Below are 22,281 nucleotides of genomic sequence, written 5' to 3'. Positions count from 1 at the left end.
AGACCAAGTATGGTGTGATCGATACTAATGTCAAGTCCTCACTGGAGAATTTGAATACCAGTAACGGTAATATATGTTCCGATGACACAGAATATGATGATGTGTTGGAGTCTGGAGAGATTGGATTGGACTCAATTGACTTTGACCCCACATGATATGTGGTACGAAAGTATGTGGAGTTCCAACGTGTGAGGAAAGATAATCAAAGGATTTCTCCTATCAATCGCCTCCTATCTCCTTTGTATCACCGTCTGAAGCGTTCTAGATCTCACTACTGCTGAGCACACAGAGCCAAAGTACCTACTCGCATCACACAGGAAGGATGTACCGTATAGTGTGGGAAGTCGCCACCATGATCATGACTTGTCCCGGCCGGCTAACATAGTGGCGCTGATGATGGACTTTGCTAAGGGTAACTAAAGTTTTTTCTAGAAGGCTAAGATTCGTCTGATTACGAGAAGATCAATGCGAGATCAATGATAGAGTATGTTGTATGGTTAACATGCTATCACCTTGCATATGCCATATATGTCACGACAGGAAGGCAAAATGTTCCTAAGCACATGTTCCGGCTTCTTTAGATTACGAACGACATATACGATTCACCAAGTCAGACCGACTAAGTAAGTTTTCCTTACGGTCCGTACGTCATGACCCATTCCCAACCAAATCACCCATCCCCTCCTTAAACGTATCCCCGGCGATCCTAACGTCTTCCTCAAGGTCCGAAGGTCCATAATGAAATTTGGCAGGTAAGAACTCCCTAGATTCTATCGCTTGTTCAACTTTGGTTTTCCTAAATACGAAATATCCAAGGACGACAACTAGTATTATCATATCTGTTTTGGTAAATAGCCACAAAATCGCGTAGACTGATACATAGAGTAAACTACGTCAGTGTCGATAACAAGCCCGAAAATGGACGGTAGACCTCTAAATGGCTACAGTATTGTACTCACACGTTGTGCTTCTCTGACGTTTTTGTCTTCTTTCGGGGTTTTAAATAGAAGTAAACATGTATCATCGAATCAGCAAGATTACCGTATCCAGCATCCTTACAGTATGTGTAGGGGTAGATGGCATACCAGCTTGTTGTGTATCTTGGCTTTCCTATTATGTTCCTCTGCCATATAAGTTATATCCGATTTCGCAACTTGAGCGTACCTTATACCGTCCCGTATGATATCCCATACCGCATATAACGCACTCAAGAGTCCCATGAAGAGTATGATGAATCGAAGCCATATCGAATCGTCCCACATCCACGCTAGGGTTAAAAGTAGTCCGACGAATAGTGAGCATCCTATTATTCTGCAGTACATTGGTGATCAGCAATATAGCGTCTATACTGTACAGTCCGGACTGATACTTTATACAAGAGGACAGTGCGTGACTCACAGATCTTGAGAAGCATGTAAATCAATTTCCGTCGGACCTTCTGCATTATCATGTCTATACCTAGCACTTTCATTCCTCTCAGCTTTTTTATTCTCATGTCTTCTCATCGCTTTTCTAGACTTCTGTTCATTGAACAGAACCCATTTATATATCCATGAAATCATGTAATACCAATTATTGATTAAACCTGATTTGGCTTTTACGAAGAAACAGATCAAAGTGGCTATTGAAGTCAAGAGTAGTAGACTGATGGCGCCGAATTTTGACCTGTCGAACGAACACTGAAATTATCAGTACTAGCAGTGTTTGATGAGATTGATTGAATTTACCATTTCGCATCGACTATCATACGTACATATATCACAGTCGATCAGTATTGGTCATCCCATGAATGAGGATCGACTCACATCCCGTGAATAGGAACCAACATCCAATCAAACAACTTCCTCTGCACGATCTCGTTAGACCGTTTGTCCTATGTACTCACTTATACACAAAAAAGAACACTCACACATATCCAGCAGGTAAAGTTAATGAATAAATAGGTTCCACATCTCCTCCAAATTTCGTTAATCCACCTTCGTACTCTGCGATAACAAAGCAGATCAGTCAGCTTACATCGATCAAGACAAGATTTGTGAGATGCATGGAAAGGTGATACGAGATGATTAGCCAACTCACTATCAATCATCATAAAATGTATTCTACCTCTTTCTCCGCCTTCTGGTATCCCGTACCTCAATTCCTTGTACCATATCCTACAGCTCACCTTTCAGTCTCAGCATCAGATCGAGGGGATGAGCGGAACTCACGTCACCATGCCCACAACAGCATGACCAAGCTATGTGGGATCAATCTCCGAATCAGTAAACATCGACTCCGACAGGATCAATGTTCTCACTTCGTGATACAGGACAGTCAACAACTTGAACGGCGTCAGTACAGGAAAAAACACAGTCTTGAATTTCTTATTTTCGATCGAATACCAATATGGTATCTTATATTGCCTATTAAAATATCAACAAAACACGCAAACCAGATCAGAAGCATTCGATCGATTTTCCATGTGGATTTAGGAAAGTCTACCGAAGATCGTGAGGGATTGCCTTTGACATGACTTACCAGAAAATTAGGATTACTAGAAAAGCAAAAGCGAGGAATACCATTGATTCTCTCTGAGCGTCGGATGGATGAGATGGTGACCATGGACCGAATTTACCCTCTTGGACCCAATCTTCAAGTGATTGCCAGGCTCCCATCTTCCCTTTCTACAGTGGTCAATCGAGAGCGATCACTGTATTTGATGAGATATCTTTGGTTTATTGCTTGTACTTGATTTTTGGTAATGTTGTATGATCACGGAGCTATGTGAAGCGGAAATAGATAGCTCGCAATGAACCTCTCGAGATATCATTAGTCGTGTATACCTATTTATAAATGAGTATGAGTAAAGGATGAAAGGACCATCAGGTTTATTGAGGTAAAGGAAAGATCAGTTTCAGAGACTCCGGTAGAACTCGACCGTGACCACCTCATCCTGAGAGCGAAGACACAGCACTTCTACGACCGACCGAAGAAGCAAGACCCAAGATATTGAGGCCATCATGGTCCGTAGGTCAATACAACATGCATATAATTCGTGAAACATCCTACCGAGGGGGGAACATAACATTTAGAATCTACATTCAGATCATCATCAGCTTTCTTTCTTTCCTCTCTAGTATCACCAGAGGCAGCAAAGTGTCAAACCCACCTCATCCATGATTGACAAAATCAGATGTTGATTCAATCTCGTATCCTGCAGCGCTCCAAACACTCTCCGAGCAGCTCTTCTCGCATTACTTCTTCCGATCATATTCGCAGCGACATCTATACCGTACATTTATATTAGCACACGATCACATCTGGTGCTGACTATCGAGGTCAAGTCAAGTGAGACATACCAGGAATAAGTAACCCAAGTTTTTTACATGCCCTTATCTTAGTTTCTAATTTTTCCTGTTCTGTCCTCTCGATACTCGGCGGTCGTCTGTCACCTCCTGGGAATAACGTCTCCTGAAGGTTGAGTATGATCCGTTCAAGTGATTCGGATGATGTTGCTGATCTGAACGAATCTCTAACTTTCCTATGTCGTACAACACACATACACATGATCAGCATTCTGAGCAACCATAAATCATTATAGAGTTCCGAGCCTTGAACATACCTTTCTATCGTACTTCCTAGAAACTGCTGTAGAATAACCACGATAGCCTGTCTTCTCAACCAATTATTTTCTTTCAGATCAAAAACCTCAATGAACAAATCGCATATCGGACCCGTAAAACTGGTCATACCCGATTCATCTCCCATTGGACCTATCCTAACTTCCGTCGACCCTGTCCCCACTGCATCATTCTTCATCCATTGCGGGGTATACTGTCCACCTTTTAACGCAGAAGGTAACAGTCCAACTAAATCTTCTCCACCTAATCCTACGAGTCCACCGAAATCTACCAATTGTCTAGAAAGGGTAGTGTACATCATATCTAACATGCTTGGACCCAATAGAGCATCGTCCAAAGAGGTAGCCATGGTTTTGTATAGAGTCTTGACGATATTGTGCGGTGCTAGACTGGCCAATGATGCGGTAGATGATGACATCGGATCGGAGGTGGATCCTGTTTTGAGAGGCACGGGGGAACGAGAGAGGAAAGAGCGAAGTAGAGGACTATCACATATGATTGATGAAGTCAAAAGTGACTAGCCCTCCAATTCATCAGCACAGCATCCAGATCATATGATAACTTGGAGATTAAATTTACCTGAAGATATCTTTCCAATCCCATTCTTCTCGATTCGACAAAACTCGCCGATAAATTCGGTACCAACCTCTTACCTGGCATTTCGACCATTCTGCTTTTCAGCTCATTGGCCAGATCGTTTCTTTCCATCGCCCAATCTTTCAAAGCTTTATCCAACTCGTAAAATTCGTTGAATCTCCTTGCGACCACCCAACCAAGTCTGATTTTCCCATCTTCATCCACCTGACTCACTTCGATCGTATATCTAACTACCTGTTTCCCACCCTCTTCATCTTCGGCGGTGATCACTGACGAAGGAATTGACACCCTGGTCCGAGAAGGTATCAAGCGATTCTCTTCTTCTTGTTGCTCGAATTGAGCTTTCTGAAATATCGCGGTTCGTTGTTCTCTCCTTACGGAAGACTGAGATCTTCTCAAGATCCGTAATTCAACCTGATTTCCCGTCAATTCTGCTTGTCTGATCAATGTATCCAGCAAATGGTCCTGTTGAACTAATTCTTGTATTTTATCTTGTAACCTCAAAATCTCGACCGACAATTGTAAATCACCAGGTGCAGCAAGTTGGATCACTTCATTAACGTTATTATCTACTTCTTCCTCGTCTATCGATACTTGATCTTCATCTATGAACTCATCGTCGAATAAATGTTTATTTGCCTTTTCAGGTGATTCAGAAAGTCTAGGGATACTTCGTCTTCGAGTAATCGGTTTGCGATCCGGCAATGCGACTGAGGGTAATCGACTTTGAGGTGCAGACGAGATAACCCCAGCTTTCCCTTTTTGGGTGGACTTGAGGTTTTCAGCACTTCTCGATGTAAGCTTCGACGCTTTCTCTTCGATTTTCGGACTTTTATCGAACAAGATCAAAGAGGCTGAGGGTGATTTAGGTTGAGGACTGAAAAGAGTATCGTCGGTAAGGTCGACAACTTTGGAAGTAGCCATGTCGTCCGAAGCGATAATTTCATTGAGAGCCGCTTGGATGGCTTCGATCCGCTGAGCTTCCACATAATGCTCATCGTCTTCATCCACATCGTCATCATCGCCGAAGAGCCTGCCACGATCCTTCAAAGTATTCTCCTTTGGTTCCCCACCCGATATAAGGAAATCGAGATGACTTGATCGTCTGATAGGCGGAGGAGGGGTCGAAGGTAGGCTGGAATCCAGAGAGCTGAACTTGCTATCGGCATTTCCAGGACTGACCTTTCGCATATCCTTCAATAAAGGTAGCTGTGTTTCATGCGATCTCGATCGCTCGAAGAAGGGGGATGTGATGGTTACAAAAGCAGTAGGAGTAGGTGGCATGGCAGGTGAGAACGATCCTCTTTTATTGGTTTGGCGTGGTCGTGCCGAGGGGGATAGGATGTCAAGAAGCGATCGAGATGACTCAGCTGGCGTAGCAGGTGGCCGCACGACAGGTGTACGTGGAAGTGGTGAAGAATCCAGTGTAGGAGATGCCATTCGAGGCGGTGGAGCTTCGACAGTTGGTGGGGCGAAAGATACGCCTGCTCGCTTGAGATCGGTAAGAGCCTTGATATACAACTCACTCTTCTTGAAGGCGAGCCAATCTTCTTCGGCCATCTGTTCGTATATGTCTTTCTGCGAAGCGAAAACAGCGTGTTTCACTCTCTGAGCTTCCCCAGCGGAGAGTGCGGTCGAGCCTGATTGAGCAGTCTCTTCGATGACTTGACGATGCTTCAAAGGTATACTGATGCCCGTTTGCCCCGCAGCAAAGTACATTTCGTACAGGAAAGCTACATCCTCGCCTACCGTTTGATTACCATTAGACATAGGCATTTTGTCGTTCGAATGGGAGGTACTGTCCAATGCAGAATCTAAGCCAGCAGCTTCAAGAGGATCTTTGAAGCCTTCAACTGTGAGCCAATACTGCACCAGGCGTGATCGTCCACGACGTTCCATGTGTTCAAGCCAATACGCCAGAGATGACGGATCTGACAAGATAGAATATAGGTTGACAGATTCGGCCGAGGCTGCTTCAAGATTCATCGAGCTCATGGGGGACCTATCAAGTGATTGGCGAGGCTATGCAGGTCGTCAGGTCAGCTACTACTAACAATTCGGACAAGACATACCTTTGCTGGCTGACCGGATAAAACCTCTATCTTCCTATCGATATCGATTTTCGCCCTCTCAAGCCTCTGCACGTACTTCTCGGCCTTCTTCAACTTCCTATCACCCTCTTTACTATTCTGACCTTGTCTGAGCCTATCTGCCAAAGCAAGTTTCGCACTTCTCAGCTCTCTTTCTACATCCGACCGCAATCTCCTAGCGTCTCCAAGTGTCTTGAGCTTTCCAATCGATCTTATAAAGTTGTCAAACTGCTTTGACGATGACTCGGATGAGATAGATGTTGATGATGGTGTGACAGGCGTTTTATGACTTCTCCGAGACTTGGACGAAGGTAAAGGTGTGTTTGACGCTGAAGCTGTCGAAGCTGGAAGAGCAGAAAGTGCCGATAAGAACTTATCGACTTGTTTCTGTTCGTGTAGGTACCTTCCTCCTCTTTCATCTATTTGTCTATTCCAGAAATCTGCATCGCATAGCATGTCAAAGACAGGAAGAAGAACTGCTCCTAAAACGATTTCTCGAACGATAGTTACAACTAATTCTGACCTATCTTTCTCCGGTAACGATCTTGCCAATACTTTTGCTAAAGTATCTCGCAAGTGCGCTTCTATAGACGGTGAGACGCCAGAGGATGTATGAGGGTGGGCTGAGAGTGCCGGATGTGATGTTCGAGGTAAAGGTAGAGGTAATGCTGGATTTGGCGAAGGTGCTGCAGAAGAGGAAGAAAGATGTTCGATCGATCTATAGTGCTGAAAATGATCTGAGAATATGGGCAGAACTTTCAATACCATGATATCCGGCCAATCCACATTCTCCGCTCTTCCAGTGACATCCGACAGGATATGTCGAATGAGTTCCTCGACAGCATGTGGAAAAGCGGGTGAAGGTGATATTCGATTATACCACGGTAGGATGAAATGCACCTTGATCAAACCGAGGAAACTGTCCAAGCGGCTCGTCACCTCATTTGAAGCGTTCTTGTGGATGGGAGTGAAAGGTGATGGATTCTCTTCCCATGATTGACGGGTCAACACTGCCGACCAAGCTGCAGGTGTAGTGAATTTGAGAGGCCGAAGAGCATGTCTGGTTCTTGCAGCAGATGAATGTGATGAAGACCGATCATCCAATTTGATGGTCCGATAAATGGTATAAGTGATAGCAAAGAAGATGACCGAAGATACGTATATAGGGGTATATAATAGTGTCTGTAGGATGTACAGCCGAGGAAACAGAGCAGCCATGACCAGAACAACCAGTGATGGGTAGATGATGGTAGGTCTGGTATATATCGGAGCCATGTTAGGCGGAAGAAGTGGACTCTCCTGGTTGTTAGAGAAGTCGTGTCCCTCTCCCGCCTTCGTATGCTATATGAGCATGTCTCTCGTGGCTATATGCAATGATGAGCAGAAAGAAAAGAATGGAAGAGATGATGATGGCGATGAAGATGGGTGGTCCGAGGGTAGATGGAGAAGGTGAAGCGCGTTGATAGCAATTGTTACAATTGGCTGTTGTGTTCCTGAAATTCCAATATTCATCCATCTTCATTCCCGTGTGTACATCCCACCTTGATTACTACATAGTCTCCACATCAAGATCCACATTTGTCACTACATCGCTGGAGTGAGATAGAACCTTGGGTCTCTCCTCGATATCACACGAATCCATGCTTTCAGGTCGATAGAGCCGCCCGTCATGTCAGTCCGAGCGCTCCTTCGAGCGCACGCCGACTTTGTTCCCGTAGACCTTCCATCCCAATCTCAACCTCAGCACGTCAACGAGGACGGATTCGAATATGATCCGAACGAGCCTCAACCAGGAGAAGAGGTCCAGGCTGGAGATGAAGAATTGGAAGGCGGAGAAGAAGCGGAAGAGGTAGATCAGGAGATAGGTGGGGATGAGGATGTTGAAGTGGAAGCTATTGAAGTCGAAGAGGCAGAGAGAGAAGATGAAGAGGATACCAATGAGCCGTTACTCAGCATAGCTGACAGGTGAGCTCTGCTCGACTTTTCCATGATGCTCCGTGACTATAGCTGACACCGAAGATTGTGTTAGTCTGGTCTTGCCTTACTCGCTCACTCAGACCCGACTGCATCATCTCACCTCGCTCTTCCCTCATATCTTCTCTCATCCTCCTATACCATCTCATTCCAAACCTCGTGCTCGTCAACCACCAAAAGGAACATTTCATTTTCCAACTCCTCCACCTCCAATGCAGCCATTACCGCATCCTGAATATCACGGACCGACCATCCCTGTCGAATCGTCTACACCGGGTCCAGGGGAACCTTCTAAATCTCAAGAACCTAATGATCCATCTTCCATTTCCACTTCCAATCCTAAATCATCCCGCTCAGCTAGATCAAAGAAGACGAATGATGTGGAATGGCCCGCACATGAGATAGAATGTATATCCCGATGTACACTTTCTGTCGGACCTATTTCATTCCCAGAGACGGAAATTTGGATAGGACGATTCGTTGAGCCAAGAGTCACCCAGCCGAAGAAAGAGAGGGCCAAACCTGGAGAAAGGAAGAAGAGGGAACTACTAGCAGCTGAAGAAGGTGGTATCGTTAAAAAGCCTAGGGCTAGGAAAAGTGGTACAGAAGGTCATACTCCCCGTCCTCGATTACTTGCCAAATCCTCGACTCCAATCTCCTCCCCTGCATCTACGCCAAATAGACCACCACCACCACCACCTGCTCGACCTCCAGCATATCGACCTTCCCCAGCTGCTTCTGCTCAACCTGCTCGTCCACCGCCTGTAAGACCATCGGGGTCAGCGCCTACAAGGCCGACCACAGCCTCCCCGCAGTTGATACAGCTGGTCAACCAAGCTGCGACCAGACATGCTTGGCTTTCTACGTTGATTTACAAAGCGGCGGGAAGTACAGCTAATCAAGTTGAGTTAGAGAGACTGGGAAAAGCTGTAGCGAGACTGAGTAGAGGAGAACCTATCGAAGATCTCGCACCTCCAGTACCAACTGCTCAAACGGCAGCTGGGCCTGGTCCACCAACAGCAGCACAAGCTGCATCTTCTGCCGCAACTCCAGCTACTAAGCCCGCGTCGGCTACGGTACCTACTGCTGCTCCAACGACATCAAGTACTGCTTCGACGTCAACCCCTAGTGCACCTGCACCTTGGTCCGAAAACACCCCATCAGCTCAAAGCGCTCCTACAATTGTTCAATCAGCGACTTCGTCGGAACCACCCGTGCCTGTGACTGCCAACAGTACGTCGAAAGCAGAAGATTCTGACTCAGATGACGAAGTGGATATGACGGGTCGACCGCAAGTCGGAGGGGGACCTTTACCACTGTCATCAGAGCTGGGCACGGCGAAACCACCTGCTGTCCCCAACTCGAATACATCGGTTACCCTGCCGGGACCGTCATCACAGACTAGTCAAAGCAACACATCAGGCCCAGCCGTCACGCCCACAACAACAGCATCTGGAACGCTTGTAGATCCGAAATCGTCTGCTTCGCAATCTAGCACCGCTGCTGTAACTCCTACACCTGTAACTCCGGACCTGCCCAATCCTGCGTTATCTGCTCCCCGAGTCTCAACCGCCGATAGTAACGCTCAAGCAGATCAGATACCATCGGCAACACCCACAACAACAATTCGTCCACCCCCTATTCCTCCATTCGCCCAGCCTTCTCCTGTAGAAAGACCAACAATCGCTACGCCGCCGCCGCCATCACCCCTGCTACCACCACCTCCGAAACCCACATATCCTCTTCCTCCACCTTTTTTACTACTCGCATTCAAGGAGCAAGCTACTGAGAAATTCCTATTGCCTCTCGGTCAAAGAAGTTTTATATCAAGAGTAGGAGGCGATTACGTTACTGATCCTCGACCTCCTACGCCCGAACCTGAACCCGTACCACAGGCAATCTCCCCACCTCCACCTCAGACATCAACGGAAGGTCCAAAGATGGAGACAAACGTATTTACAGGTTCTTCCACAGATACACCTGCCCATCTTGATACTTCAGCTGTTATCAATGACGTCCCAAGCCATTCTACTCTGACGGAATCATCAGCAGCACCTGGCAAACCACTAAGAAGTCGTACAAGACAATCCTTGGGTCGACATGCCAAAGAACCCACTATATCAACACCGTCTGAACCACCGAAAAAACCTACTCCAGCCCCTGAGCCAATACCACCTACTACGCAAGAACCAAAGTCAAAACCTAAACCTGAATCTGGACTTCCTTCATTGCCCGGTCAGATACCTCCTCCCGGTACGGTGTTACTATCGACATTTATACTGTCCGGACCTAGTAGATGGGAGAAAGTCGATTGGGAAAAGTTGAAAGAGAGATTACCATTTGATAATTCCATATTTTGGGATAAACCCCCTGAACCACTCTTAGAGGTAAAGAAAGAGAACATAGAAGATGCCACTACGACGAGTGTGTCGACACCTGTACAACCTCAATCTACCAGGGGATTAAGACATCCTAGAATGAATTCAGACTCAACGAAGAAAGCTACACAGGAGAAGGGGAAATCTGTTCCTGATAAACCGGAATTGCTCAATCTAGCCGTGGAAGAATTCAAGCCGTCCCAAGGAGATTTACAGCCTGTCACAATCAGATTCATGGGGATCACCGATGAGGTTTGGAAGAAGATGAAGGATATCATGGAGATGGCAGAGAGGCATGAGATTGAAAGTATGTTCAGGAAAGAGCCAGGATTGCTAGAAGGGGTGGTTTTGGATTCGATTGCCGAGAACGATAAATCTTCAGATCTAGGGAGGAAACAATCGATTGATCCACCAGGCAATCACGCACCCATCACTCCCTCCAACAAGCCCTCATCAACCTTTCGAGGATTATCTTCCAAAATACTCTCGACCCTTCGACCCACGTACAATTCCAAAAAAAGATCCCTATTCACAAATCTCCTCCGACGGGTACCTACTCGATCATTCTTGACTACCCGTCTTCCCCCACCACCCCCTCAGGAATTAGTAGAAGCCACAAGTGATAAATGGGCTGCTAGACCTTATCCAATAACGACGAAACCACTTTATCTACCTGGTGGTGAGGATGATGATGGAGAGGAACAGGAACATGGAAGGGAAATTGAATTTTCACCTCCACCCGCAAGCAAAAAGAGAAAGGGAGCGGCAGGTGAAGAAGAGAAAATAACATTTGAATTGCCAGTGTCGTATGATTTGCTAGATGAAAGGTTGGAACAAGGATTGAAGAGGGATATGTTAAATCCAAGAAATAAACGAGGGAGAAAGTCGATGAATAAATCGGCAACAGAAGGAGGAGAAGGAGAAGGAAAGGAGACGAAGATGAGGAAAAACAAGAGAGGGACTGAAAGTGGGATTTGTGAGGGGTGTGGGAGGGAGGGGATCAAAGTCTGGAGGAGGGGACCAGGGGGAAGAGGGACTTGTAGGTTATCATTTCACTTGCCTCATTGTGGATCCTGAGCTGATCATGTGGAATTTTTGGTCTTGATGAATAGTGTGCAACGCATGTGGAGATTTGTTTGTGGCTAAACAATTGCCTCCGTTGAAGCGACCCGGGGCAATGAAAGCTCTCTTGGGCGATGGGGAGGATGATAACGACGATGGAGATGGAGATGAAAAGGAGGTCGATCAGCAGCAAAAGGAGGACGGTCAGAATCAAATGAATGGTGAAGGACCAGATCTTAAAGAGATTACAGAGAAGGAGATGGACAGACAACCACAACCACAAGATGGAAGTGTCACTGAACACGACAAAGTTCCAGATGGATCTGCGATCGACGACTCCATGAACGTCAATACCACCTCGACTTCTGATGTCGATCCTTCCCTACCAGTATCCTCGCAACTAGCTCTAGAACCACCTACAATTGTTGGCAAGCAGGGAAACGAACCGGCTTTATCCGAAAATCAACCTGAACCTGAACCTGATACGAGCAGTTTCAAGGAACCAGGTATAACGTCAATCCCCTTATCACATGAAGGGGCAATGGGAATAGGGCTTGACAAGGCGCAAGAGCAAGAGTCTGGACCTTCTACATCTGGTCGTACTTTTGAGAATGGGGTGGATGCATTGGTAGACGATAGTGAGAAGAAGGATGGAGAGGATAAGATGGATTCAGAGGTATGATTAGTTCACATAGCTTGTATCTTCATGCATCGTTTGACATGATGGTATGAGCAATTGAGGGTACATGCATTCATTCGATCTGCAGTATCGCCATTATCTGCAATGCAAAGCTGATCAAATCCCGTATTGACGGGTTTGTGATGAATTTATTTGACTGTAATTTGATGAAACAGGGTGATGTCCAATCAATTGGTAATAGTTTGATGATGGTCGTCACGTATCATCTCTAACCCAAGGAAAAAACCAAAACAATCAACCACAAGACGCGTGTTGAGATGATTGTTTTCGGTTACAGGACGATTGGCCCTCTTCCCACGCTAAATTAGACCAAGATCAACAGACAGCAAACAATCACTTAGCGTGTAATTGAGGAAGATCCTTCAAGTGACTTCACCTGCAAGGCAGATCATTCGTAGCACTAGCGGCGGACTAGATTAAGGATGGTTCGATGAGATGAGATCTTTGGTAGGGGTATGTCATGCTGTGCTTGCTGCACTGTGCGTAGTAAGACGTCACTTACATGATGCCCACCCTGAGACAAATAATGGAGAACACGGGGTGGATCTGAAACCCATCAGGGTGGGAGGTCTGTGCGTAAACAAATGAAATGAAAATGAAAGCGGAAGCAAAAATTCACTATGAAGGAGTGGAGGTTGTTGACACGAGACAAGCAAGACACGAGGATGAAAGATAGGATGGAAATGGAATTGCGCATGCACATCCACATCCACTACCAGACGAAAGATTTTATCATAGACCACATTATACGATCCATTCATCATCCTCTTGCCTCTTCTTTTCATTGTAGTACATCATCAACAGCATCATCAGCAAATATACATACAATACGACACTTTCTCATAGCATATCACTCACATACATACCCGCGTAAAACATAAAATCACAGTCTTTTCTTTTCACAAGACATATCGGATAACGCAAGGACACTTTCTCAAATCAATTCAGACTAACCATGTCTAGTAACGATCGAGTCAAAAAGACAGACTACTTGGTCAGTACCAGCTCATATCTATCATATACCATACACTGACACTTTCTTGTGTGGGACACAGGGATACACCCATAGTGGTCCACAACAACACCAATACCAACATCCCGAAACTCAAGGTATGAACCGTAATTACCTTGGCCCAGATTTGGGCTCATCTCACCTTCGGTAGGTACATCTTTTCATATGTGTAGTACAACATAAGACTGCACTGACTGTGCAGTCATGATGGGTATTGCAGTGATCAATCGATTGACGTCTCGGACGAAGTCTACGGGATGGAGAATGCATCGATGACGAGAGATACTTCCAGAAGTCCTTTACATGCTCCTCAAGGTGGGAATGATGATGGTATGTCTCCTTTCTACACGAAACATTCCTTTGAGCGGTAGTGGAATACTATGACGCAAACAATTTCTCATACATTCTTTCCTTCTCCCTTACATCAAACTCATTATGATGTATATGACACTCAATTAGCTGACTTTCCTTTATTCATCTGCCCTTTTCCCAGGATATCCACTAGGATCTTCCCAACCTTACGTCGCACCACCTCAGCCAGCAGCGACCGTTCCCACTCCTGGTACCGGCACCAGCACGCCAGGTAGCAGAGTCCATTATCCCCCTTCACCATACATGGCTCGGGGGGATGCATACACTACAATCCCCTTACAAGACCGAGAACGTGACAGGTCTCGCGAAGATTCACCTAATCGATCTGGTGCGAATACACCAGTAGGATCAGGAAATAAGAAGAAACACTGGTCATTCTTACCCGGTTCTTCCACAACATCTTTAGAAACCGGTACATTACACGAGAAGAATATGGGATCGGCTGGGAAAAGACCTAGATCCGCTAGAGGAACAAGTTGGGATTTGTTGGGAGATAAAGCAGAATGGGAAGAGTTCAACCCCAAGAACGCTTCGGTTGAAAATCTCAAGTTCGCTGAAGGCGATGTGGGAACCAACAAATTGTCCAGGTTTTACTATTGGGCTCTGAATAGAGGTATAGCAGTCAGATGGGCGATGTACATCATACCCATCATGGCTTTGTTCTGGATTCCTGGTATTGTTGGTGTCACCGCTGAACCGGATGCCACCGTCTGGGAAGTCAAACTCGTGAGTGTCGAATTTAACCTATACTCAGATGACAATGCTAATCTTAGATTTTGTGGCTTAGATCTGGTGGTCTATCTGGCTTACTGTCGTCTGGGGTGGTTGGTGGGCTTCCACAGCAGTCTTTATGATGTTCCCTGCAGTATTCAGAAACACCGTCGGAGCTATTATTCCTACAGCTAAGAAATATACCGATGTCGTCAGAGCTCTTGGGAAATTCGCCAAACTCATTTTCTGGATTCTCCCCGTATGGATCTCATTCACACCATTGGTCATCAACCATTATATAGGAGACCAATCTGCCAATTCAAGATCGAATTTAACTACAATGGCCAATATCCTCTTCGGTTTATTCTTGTGTTCTTTAGTGTTAGGAGCGGAGAAATTGATCGTTCAAATGATCGCTTTCCAATTCCATCAAGATTCTTATGAAGATAGATTGAAAGAACAGAAATTCAACTTGAAAGCTCTTACTGTGCTTTATACCAACTCGCATGATATTCCTGGAAGATCCGATACACTCTGTGATGCTGCTTCGGCAAAGACTAAAGGCTCACAAATACCCAAAGTAGCTTTGAGAAAGGCTTTGAGAGGTTTGAAAGATGTTGCTACCACAACTACTACGTAAGTTTCTTTATTAACGATTTTGTTCTCGTGGGAAGATAAGCTTACCTTTTGTATTTGGATTAGTGCCCTTGGTAACGTCGCTTCTGAAATGGCTGGTCAATCTGTTTTACAAACCAACTCGCCCGCGAATAAGGTTACTGCTGCCTTGAACTCTGCCAACAAGAGTAAAGCTGTGAGTACAGTTGACTCAATACGGAGATCTCGATCACCAGCTGACTGTAACGTCAATATCGCCTGCAGCTTGCGAGAAGATTATATTACTCTTTCAGAGCTCCTGGAATTGATCATCTTGATATCTCTGATATTGCTCGATAGTAAGCTAAATGTTTCTCTTCTTTTCAATGATAGAAAGTAAAGCTTACGTTCGTATGATCAGCTTCCCTGATCTTGAAACCGCCGAAACCGCTTTCGCGATCTTTGACAAAGATGGAAACGGAGATGCTACAAGGGATGAAATCGAAAGTGCTGTACTCATAATTCACAGGGAGAGATTGAGTCTAGAAGCTTCAATGCGGGATTTGGATGGTGCTGTTCGAAGGTAATTTAATCGGAAGTTTCATAGTCTCAAGTGGATGAGATAGCTTACATACCATTACAGGCTCGATGATATCTTCATGGTCATCGTCTTGGCTATTGTGATCCTCATCTTGGCTGCTATGGTCACCACCAAACTCACCACACTCGTCACTTCGGCTGGAACTTTCATCTTGGGTCTCTCGTGGTTGATTGGTGCTACCATGCAGGAGATCTTGGCTGCTTGTATCTTCTTATTTGTTAAACATCCCTTTGATGTAGGGGATCGCGTCGCGATCGATGGAGAAGGCTATACCGTTGCCAAGATGCAATTGATGTCCAGTTCATTCAAAAGATTGGACGGGAAATACGTCTGGATTGGTCATAATGTGTTGTCGACTAAGATTATCGAAAATAGTGAGTTTTGCCACATTCGTTCTTCCCACCAGCCACTTTCACCTTACTTTACTTCTTCTCCTCACCTTATCGCCTCCCTATCTCTCCCTGCTGCTCTTCCCTCTGTCTCTGTCCGCTTGGCCTCTTCACAATCCCCTCCCTTTCCTCTCCGCCCTACTAAGCGGTTGCCCTATAAGCGGTCCCCAAGCTGACCTTCCTTTTTCCACTCAGTCCGTCGATCAGGTCCTATCTCCGAATCATTCACTTTCGAAGTCGCCTTCGACACCTCCTTCGAAGCTCTACAAGTCCTCAGAGCGAGAATGTTGAAATTCTGCAAAGACAACTCGAGAGATTTCTTACCTGTTTTCGACGTGATTGTCGACGATATTCCCGCACAGGGCAAGATGGTTTTGAAAGCGGATATCAAGTACAAGTCAAATTGGCAACAGGGCGCATTGAAGGTGCAGAGGAGAAATAAATGGATCTGCGCGTTGAAGATGGCGTGAGTGTCTCAAACTTGCTTATGATTTGAGAGGGAAGGAAAGTGGGTCGTAACAGGGGAAGTCATGAGGAGGGAGAGGAGAGGGGGAGACAGAAGGAAAGGACAAGGAGATGGGAGACCTGAGTTGAAAGGAGAGAAGAACGACGAAATAGAATTAGAGTAGCTTGAGGGGAGCATCGACCAGAGATAAACGACAGTGGTGCAATTGATTTCGATAGAGTATTCAGCTGACTTTCCATGTTTTGCTCGACCAGTCTTGCCGATCTCAAGATCTGGGGACCAGGTGGTGCTGGTAACCCCGAATCTGATCCAGCTGAGCCTGTTCAATATACCTGTGAGCTACCTGCACCACTTAGATGTTCAGAATTGCGACGCTGATTTTGTCATCGTGATTTAGTGGTCCCATGGGAAGAAGTCAAAGGAGCTGCTGCACCTGCCACCTCTTCCAAACCTGAATCGCCCCCTCCTACATTCGCCTCAGCCACTGCCGTACCTAATCTGATGGACCAACGGGGAATAGTCAACGATTCGAGTCAAGATGTATTTGACGAACAGGACGAGCTGAACAACCAATCCCTCGCACCTTCACGAGTCGGTACGCCTGGTCCCAGTCAGGTCGGTGTGAGATCGAGACATGCGCAGGAACAGGGTGATATCGAGATGACCAGTGCACCTGTCGCGAGACGAGCATAGTTTGATGAAGTAAGAAGGGACGGGGGTGATGGCAGAGGATAGTGTTGCTGGTCAACTTAATCGGGCCGGAATGGACGATTCAGTAGAGTATACCTCTTTGCTTTTGTTTTTGCTAGGCATAGTATAGAATAAATATCGATAAACAAGTAGGTTTAAGGAGCGGTGTTATAACGAACTTTTATTACAAATATGATCTTTTATGAATCTCTCTACTGTCTTTTCTGAAGGCTCTCTAATAGGTATGCGAAGTTGCTCTATGATCGACTGAGGTTGCAATGAAGGATCTACAAGTGATGTCGATTGGTACTCGAGTAGTGACTTAAATGGGATGCTCGAACAAGGTCTGAGGTTGACCCAGGCTGAACGCGTCAATGTGATCCCAACCTTTCCTTCTTGTGGTTTGGTAATTTTGATTTTCATTCCTCTCATCCTCTTGTTCTTTCTCTTCAGCTTGTCAACCTAGTCTTCATCTTCTCTACTATCACTCTAATCCAAACGGAAAAAAGAAGACAAGAAGACTGACAGACACGATGCAAGCTACACCCGAGACCATCTCCGCCCTATCAACCTACCTATCCTCGACGGTCTCTCCCGATGCCCATGCCAGACGATCAGCCGAGGATTCCCTCCGTCAGGGTGAAACCCAACAGGGGTTCTTGTTGATCGTACTGCAACTCGTCAAGTCGAATGAGGTGGATATGATTGTCAGACAGGCTGGTGGGGTTTATTTCAAGAATGCTGTGAAGAGGTTGTGGAGCGGAGAGGAGGTGAGTCAAGTCTATCTATGAGATGTGGGAGAGAGGAAGTGGATATATACGAAACAGGGGAAGAGGAAGAGGATGCAATTCTGCGATGCTTGTCAAGATGGAAATAATTGAACAAGACGTCTATCTGCGCCTAGACACTTTCATTCTTGACGGTTGTACAATCTGTCTGGGCTATCGGCTGATCGTGCTAATCTGCCAAAACCATTTAGGAGACTCAAATAGCCCCAGCGGACAAAGAAGCTATCAAGTCCCAGCTCGTACCCATTATGATATCCCTGGGCACCTCACAGACAGCAAAATTACAAAGTCAGATCGGAGAAGGGTTAAGTCATATTGCTACTTTGGATTTCCCGGCTGAGTGGGAAGGATTATGCGATGTGAGTATAGTGGACATCCTTTGCGTTGGCATAGATGTCGAACATGACTCGGCCCTGATACAAGCAAAAGAGAATGCAAGTGACTGATCGTGTTACCTGCTCGATTATAGGAACTCATCAATTCACTCACACCTGACAATTTCGTGATCAACAACGGTGTTTTGGCTACCGCTCATTCCATATTCAAAAAGTTCGTTCAGCTGATAAGTAACTGGCTTTTTGAGCAGATCAGCTGAGCGGATATCTATGTTATAGGTGGAGATCTCAATTTCGTACCAACGAATTATACTCCGAGATCAATTTCGTCCTATCCCGATTCTGTCAACCATACTATCAATTATTCCAACATGTCGATCAATTACTTCAATCACCCAATCCAGCTTCTTTACCTCCCAACTCATCGTTACAGCTATTGTCGCAGACATTGATATTGCTCGTTCAGCTCTTTCATGATTTGTCAAGCCAGGATTTACCGCCTTTCTTCGAAGATCATATGGATGAATTCATGGGTTGGTTGAGAAAGTATCTTGATTGGGAAAGGGAAGAACTGAAAGGTGATGTGAGTGATACACCGAAACCTCCTTCTTGCCAAGATAGTCTGCTTTCTTAAGATGATAGTAAGCTGATGAACAACACAACGTACAGGAAGACGACGAAGCCCCTGGTCCATTACAGAAGATCAGAGCGTCTATCTGTGAAATATCAGAATTGTATGCACAGAAATATTCGGACGTGTTCACTCAGTTGGGTACTTTCGTAGATGGAGTTTGGAATATGTTGACTCGGATCGGCGCTGGAACGAGGGATGATGTGGTGGGTATATTGAACACATTCATGGCTTGGCGGTTTCGGTCGAAATGAGAGATAGCTGATTTGATTGGTTGATTAGCTTGTATCGCGAGCACTTCGATTCCTCTCAGTTGTGGTGAAGATGGGTAATCACAGAGCAATGTTCCAAGCGCCCGAAACTTTGAATGCATTCTGCGAGAAGATCATTTTGCCGAACATGGCCATAAGGCGTGAGTGGCTATGGCTTTTCAACCTTCTATCTGATACCTGATTTTGGTTTGAATGGGGCAGAACACGAGGAAGAGATGTTTGAAGATGATCCTATGGAATACATCAGACGAGATCTGGAGCCATCGACAGGTGAGTCAGCTACCATTCGAACGTGGAGCGTCATCATTAAGCTGACACTGTACTGCAACAGAGAGTGATACACGAAGACAAGCTGCTACTGAGTTCACTCGTGCCTTGATGGAACTGTTCGAGAAGGAAGTGACAGATATCATCAAAGGATACATTACCGCTTTATTGCAGGAGCACGCCAAAAACCCTACCGACAATTGGAAGAGCAAAGATACCGCTATATACCTTCTCACGTCTATCGCATCAAGAGGTTCCACTCAACAGGTGAGCTTGTCCTATCAAGAATTTTGCGTAGCTAACATGTATGTCAGCTGGGTGTAACATCCACCAATGTACTCGTTGATGTTGTGGAGTTCTTCGGACAGAACGTTTTTGCAGATCTCCAGGCTGCCCCTGGCTCCGTGCACCCTATCCTCACTGTTGATGCTATCAAGTTCTTACACACCTTCAGAAACCAGGCGAGTCAGCTGACATAAAGAGAACTAACATTTTAGCTGACAGCACGGCTCATGCTATAGCTCACCAAAGATCAACTGGTCTCTGTACTCCCTCTGCTCGTTCAGCATCTCAACTCCGACAATTACGTCATCTCTTCTTACGCTGCAATCACTATTGAAAGAATTTTGTTTATCAAAGTGGAACGACAGGCATTGTAAGTGGATCTCATACCATACGAATCACCTCAAGCTAATGATCGAGCAGATTCACTCAAGCCGATGTTCGACCATTCGCTGAGAACATTCTTATGGCTCTATTCACCAACATTGAGAAGGGAGGTACACCAGAGAAGATCGCAGAGAACGATTATCTCATGAAATGCGAGTTAAATGTTTCTGATACCACAGGATAAATAGCTGAATTGGTTGTTCGCACACGTAGGCGCCATGCGAGTCATCATCACAGCGAAACAATCTCTGGTTCCCTCCCACGAACCCATCTTGAACCGATTGGTAGCCATTATGGGAGAGATCAGTAAAAACCCTTCGAACCCTAAATTCAACCAATATTGCTTCGAATCCGTCTCCGCTTTGATCAGGTTTGTATGTGATGGCCAACCTGCTGCGCTCGCTACATTCGAAGGAGCGTTGTTCGGACCTGCTCAACACATCTTGACTAATGATGTCGCCGGTGAGCGTCGTCTCCTATTCAGCTCAATCGGAATGCGACTCATACTGATAGACACTCAATGCAGAATTTATACCATACATCTTCCAGATCCTCGCTCAACTCCTCGAACTGCATCCCCCTACTTCCCTACCAGCATCTTACCAAGCTCTCACCGGACCCTTGTTGAACGCTCAACTTTGGGAACAACGAGGAAACATTCCTGCTCTCATCCGAATATGGAAGGCATGCTTACAAAGAGGTGCTTCGTCGATCGTCGCCGCTGGCCAGGTCCAGGGGTTGCTGGGTATCTTCCAGAGATTAGTGGGAAGTAAGATCAATGATGTTTACGCTTTTGAGCTGTTACAAGCGTTGTTCGAGTTTGTTCCACTGTGAGTTTGAAAATGGAGACTATGTCTCAACACAGAGCTGATCCTCCCTTTTTGCAATTGCCAGCGACGTAATGAAACCATTCTCCAACACTGTATTCGTATTGCTCCTCACAAGGTTACAACAGAAACCCTCACCTCAGTTCAACCAATCTTTCGTATACTTCTTTGCGTTCGTAGCGAATTTGGATACGGTAGGACCGGATTTCTTGATCAGCGTACTGGAAGGTGTACAACCTGGGTGGGTGTCGTTTTCGCGCAAAGATATCGTATCATTCAATTCATGACCAGAGTGAGATTTTGAGGCTGATAGTTTTGTCATCATCCCCAGTCTCTTCGGAAATCTCCTCAGTGGTGTCATACTTTCGAACACTCAGAAAGTTAGCACGCGTAATAGGAAATTGGTCGAAGTTGGTCTCGTAAAGATGTTGACTAAAAGCAACAAACTCTTTGAAGATTCTCTCAAGCAGCATTGGTAAGTGATCGCATTCTACATCACATCTGAAGATTTTTCATTGATGGTATGGTCATAGGGTATCAATTTTCGTATCACTCCTCGATCTATTTACTCTCCCTCAAGATCTCACTTACGCCCAACAGCACGCTGTCGACGGAGGAGACTTGACAGAGCTCGATCCCGAGGAAGCAGGGTTCCAAAGTAGTTTCTCCAAGCTCGGTGCCTCCGAGACTGTCCAGCGAGATTACACTGCCGGTATAGTCGATACGAAAGAATATGCTATCAAGGAATTGGGAAGGAGATCGAATGATAAACCTGGTGTTATACCTGGATTGATCGAGGCTGCTAAAGGGATCGAGAAGGATGTGGTGGATGGGTTTGTGGGTTATGCTACTCAGAATGGGTGAGTGAGGTCGTTTCTCATGGGGTATGAGAAAATTGAGCTGATGAGGTGTTTTGATTCGACAGTGTGACCTTTGTGTAAGAGCGCAGTATGCTCGCTCTATGAATGAATGATGGAATGAAATCCTGTTTTTGATGGAATGATTGATGCTGCATAATGACTTCTTTTGCATATACGTATATGAATATGAATTTATAACTTAAACAAACAATGGTGTGGCCATGATGTGTGTCTCCTTGATTCCCATAGCTGTGTATCAGTTTAGTTGTTGCAGATCACTTGGAACAGCATGACCTCATCACTCGTTCTTCTTACCGAGGTCCCCCCTAGACCACGGACAAATCCTAATGGGCCAATACCAAGTCCAGACCAG

At 45.6% G+C, this 22,281-nt stretch overlaps 5 protein-coding genes across 5 annotated transcripts; 3 read left to right on the top strand and 2 right to left on the bottom strand.

The window, feature by feature from the left end:
* Positions 1 to 648: 648 nt before the first annotated feature.
* I203_106632 (uncharacterized protein) lies at positions 649 to 2,657 on the bottom strand (the record flags this gene model as incomplete). Its single annotated transcript, XM_065518008.1, has 11 exons — positions 649 to 872; positions 960 to 988; positions 1,060 to 1,311; positions 1,399 to 1,665; positions 1,728 to 1,740; positions 1,806 to 1,846; positions 1,910 to 1,985; positions 2,080 to 2,156; positions 2,211 to 2,239; positions 2,300 to 2,405; positions 2,521 to 2,657. 11 exons carry the CDS (start codon positions 2,655 to 2,657, stop codon positions 649 to 651), a joined length of 1,251 nt encoding a protein of 416 aa, XP_065373312.1.
* Positions 2,658 to 3,047: 390 nt separating this feature from the next.
* Positions 3,048 to 7,585, bottom strand: I203_106631 (uncharacterized protein; the record flags this gene model as incomplete). The annotated part of the gene is made up of 6 exons (XM_065518007.1): positions 3,048 to 3,077; positions 3,152 to 3,267; positions 3,342 to 3,523; positions 3,605 to 4,140; positions 4,203 to 6,242; positions 6,293 to 7,585. 6 exons carry the CDS (start codon positions 7,583 to 7,585, stop codon positions 3,048 to 3,050), a joined length of 4,197 nt encoding a protein of 1,398 aa, XP_065373311.1.
* Positions 7,586 to 7,979: 394 nt separating this feature from the next.
* I203_106630 (uncharacterized protein) lies at positions 7,980 to 12,406 on the top strand (the record flags this gene model as incomplete). The annotated part of the gene is made up of 3 exons (XM_019150127.1): positions 7,980 to 8,275; positions 8,340 to 11,701; positions 11,775 to 12,406. The coding sequence occupies 3 exons, from the start codon at positions 7,980 to 7,982 to the stop codon at positions 12,404 to 12,406; spliced, it is 4,290 nt and encodes a 1,429-aa protein (XP_019000455.1).
* A 973-nt stretch (positions 12,407 to 13,379) lies between these two features.
* Positions 13,380 to 17,262, top strand: I203_106629 (uncharacterized protein; the record flags this gene model as incomplete). Its single annotated transcript, XM_019150128.1, has 12 exons — positions 13,380 to 13,418; positions 13,480 to 13,583; positions 13,657 to 13,766; positions 13,930 to 14,534; positions 14,596 to 15,155; positions 15,222 to 15,330; positions 15,399 to 15,472; positions 15,535 to 15,696; positions 15,757 to 16,088; positions 16,299 to 16,569; positions 16,824 to 16,903; positions 16,967 to 17,262. 12 exons carry the CDS (start codon positions 13,380 to 13,382, stop codon positions 17,260 to 17,262), a joined length of 2,742 nt encoding a protein of 913 aa, XP_019000456.1.
* Positions 17,263 to 17,792: 530 nt separating this feature from the next.
* I203_106628 (uncharacterized protein) lies at positions 17,793 to 21,912 on the top strand (the record flags this gene model as incomplete). Its single annotated transcript, XM_065518006.1, has 16 exons — positions 17,793 to 18,029; positions 18,239 to 18,406; positions 18,517 to 18,596; positions 18,662 to 18,965; positions 19,052 to 19,219; positions 19,296 to 19,425; positions 19,487 to 19,555; positions 19,617 to 19,819; positions 19,867 to 20,013; positions 20,074 to 20,207; positions 20,258 to 20,373; positions 20,435 to 20,683; positions 20,748 to 21,051; positions 21,116 to 21,289; positions 21,380 to 21,523; positions 21,582 to 21,912. The coding sequence occupies 16 exons, from the start codon at positions 17,793 to 17,795 to the stop codon at positions 21,910 to 21,912; spliced, it is 2,958 nt and encodes a 985-aa protein (XP_065373310.1).
* Between the last annotated feature and the right edge of the window lie 369 nt (positions 21,913 to 22,281).

Source organism: Kwoniella mangroviensis (genome assembly GCF_000507465.2).
Source record: "Kwoniella mangroviensis CBS 8507 chromosome 1 map unlocalized Ctg02, whole genome shotgun sequence".
In the NCBI taxonomy this organism is placed as follows: Eukaryota; Fungi; Basidiomycota; class Tremellomycetes; order Tremellales; family Cryptococcaceae; genus Kwoniella; species Kwoniella mangrovensis.
The sequence above is the reverse complement of the archived record's forward strand: the minus strand, read 5'-3'. Positions and strand labels throughout refer to the sequence as shown.